This window comes from Penaeus monodon, chromosome 33, assembly GCF_015228065.2.
Source record: "Penaeus monodon isolate SGIC_2016 chromosome 33, NSTDA_Pmon_1, whole genome shotgun sequence".
Lineage (NCBI taxonomy): Eukaryota > Metazoa > Arthropoda > Malacostraca > Decapoda > Penaeidae > Penaeus > Penaeus monodon.
In genome coordinates this window covers 15440219-15442502 of record NC_051418.1, presented here as the reverse complement: position 1 = coordinate 15442502, position 2284 = coordinate 15440219, and the positions used below count along the sequence as shown (strand labels likewise).

The 2284-nt window shown below is 34.2% G+C and overlaps 1 protein-coding gene across 1 annotated transcript in view; it reads left to right on the top strand.

Annotated features, from left to right (window-relative positions):
- Positions 1-2284, top strand: part of LOC119594083 (RCC1-like G exchanging factor-like protein) — a 12843-nt gene that overhangs the window by 3789 nt on the left and 6770 nt on the right. Inside the window, exons 2-4 of the mRNA XM_037943138.1 lie at positions 1314-1379; positions 1668-1772; positions 2019-2194. Of these exons, the coding sequence (XP_037799066.1) occupies positions 1331-1379; positions 1668-1772; positions 2019-2194 (330 nt within the window). The 5' untranslated portion in view covers positions 1314-1330. The remainder of the gene's footprint in view (positions 1-1313; positions 1380-1667; positions 1773-2018; positions 2195-2284) is intronic.

Sequence of the window (2284 nt, the reverse complement as noted above, 5' to 3'; positions counted from 1 at the left end):
CATCAGAGGGAGCTTGTCTTTTTCCAATAGAAGCAACATCACTTGTTTGGTGTCATTATTACAGCTACAAGCTATTAGGTGTCTAATATTGTGCTTGAAGAATGAAATGAGTCAGGTGCAAATGATGAAACTGTAAATTCATGGCTATAAAACTGCATTACTAGCTACCTTCCAGTAATGCAGTTAATGGGTTAATATAATAACATTCCATTATGCCAAAGACAAGAAGATACCTTCTTACTGTCCAACTAGACCTCAAAATCTCAGTATTCTGGCAAGATAGAGCCAAGGCCAATTACCAGTTTATATATTCAGTATGTGATACAGGTGGATACTTGTCAAATGTTTATGCTGTACCCCTAAAAAATGTAAGCCCTCCAATTTGTCTGTCCCCCAGCTGCAAAAAAGGTATGATTTGTTTTATGCTTCAATAAGGCATTTCAAGATCTTAATTCAGAAAATCTTTATTTCATTATCATATACATAGTGTCAGTAGAGTGCAAAGTTGGAAAAGTTATCACAGTTGCGTATGAATGAAAATTTGTTTGATTATTATGAGTATGTAAATAGAACCTAAATGTATGAATTCTAAAAGGATGATATACCAGGAAGTAACTCTGTGATTCATAATAGTATTGTATGTGGTGAGGGATTGTAAGAGAGGGAAAGATCTGGTTTGGCTGATGATTGCGGCAAATAGGAAATAGGACACAGTCGTCCCTCCTATATGATTTGTAAGTCAGCAACATGATTTTAAAATGAGATATCTATTCACTGATAGAGTTGGAGCAGATTTATTTGAGGGTTGGTCCCCTTACTGCAGTTTTCTAATGGTGATCCCAGAAATGGCATTGGTTGTGGATCAAATATTGAGATTGCCATTTGTACTTGCTTGTTTATACAGTACCTCAAGGGTTAATATTAGAATAGGTCTAAGAAATGTGTAATAAATGTTCCAATGTAACTTAAGCTGGTATACACTGTATATGAAATATTATTAAGTAATAATCTGTTACATTGCATTGTACTTTAAAGCTTCAGTAACCTAATCCATTGTTCTGGCTTTTATCTAACTTTGGGCTACATTTACACAATCAATATGTTTTTCTCTTTCTGTAGGCTACCTACAATTGTGAATATAGATTACCAGTTTCTTTTTGTTTTTTACTTGGAAAAACAAAAATATATCTTTTCCAATAATAAAATGCCATGGTCTAGAAATTAATAAAGATTTTAGATTATTCATTAGATGTTCTTGTAGTAGTGGTTGAATGTAATATGAAGTATTGGTAATAAAAATTATGCCATTTCAGATCAGTATTTACCAAAAATGTTATCACAGACTTGGAGGCATTTTATTACTTCTTCCTTGAACAAAGGTGAGCCATTGAATATTGGTAAGAGACATTTATTAGCATTAGGTAGATAAAAAGAAAGTAACTAGTATGACCTTTTTGTGAAATGATTTTAGGAGTGCTAGAGGCTAAGTTCACAAATATTGAAAATACAGCACAAAGAATATTAAAATATAATCCAATGTCTATACTTGTATAATGTATGAAAAATAATCATAAGTAACCCCCAGACAACTGAACACATTGCATCTGTGCAACACATTTTAAGAACACAGGCTTTTACCAACTATCAGCCAATCATTAATCTTTCAGGTCTGCTTTATAATGGTGCTGTTGGTTCTCTTGGGTATCATGTCCGAGGGAAGAAGAGAAAGGTTTCTAAGCCTCTGGATCCCCATCATGCAGATGAACTTCCAGGTTATAATTCATTGTATCCAAAAGTTGTTTTCTGGTTTATGGAAATTTAATTGACAAACACTGGAAAGTGGTTAATACATTTTTGTAGATGCTAGCTCAGTGACAAAATTAAAATTTCCATAAGGTATAGCATGCTGGTACTATTTAAAGAATTATTTCTCTCAGAAAGTATTCTCTTAAGCAATACAGATTTTATACCAAGGTTTGCCATATTGTAAGGGTATTTAATGAGAATTACTTTGACAGAAGTTGAATATGTTGGTACAAGGAGCCAGCCTGATAAGCTAGTGTACACATGGGGAGTGGCAAACCATGGAGCACTGGGTAGGCCGTCCTTTATTCGTCCAGACAGGGACAGATATCAACATCGCCTTCAGTTTATGCAACACCCACATAGACTTGCATTTGGAGAGTATCACAAGGTATGAATATCTTTGACAGTTATAAAGGGATATCTTGTTTTTCCCCTTTTTCCTTCTCCATTTCCTGTTCCCATTTCAATGCACTTGACA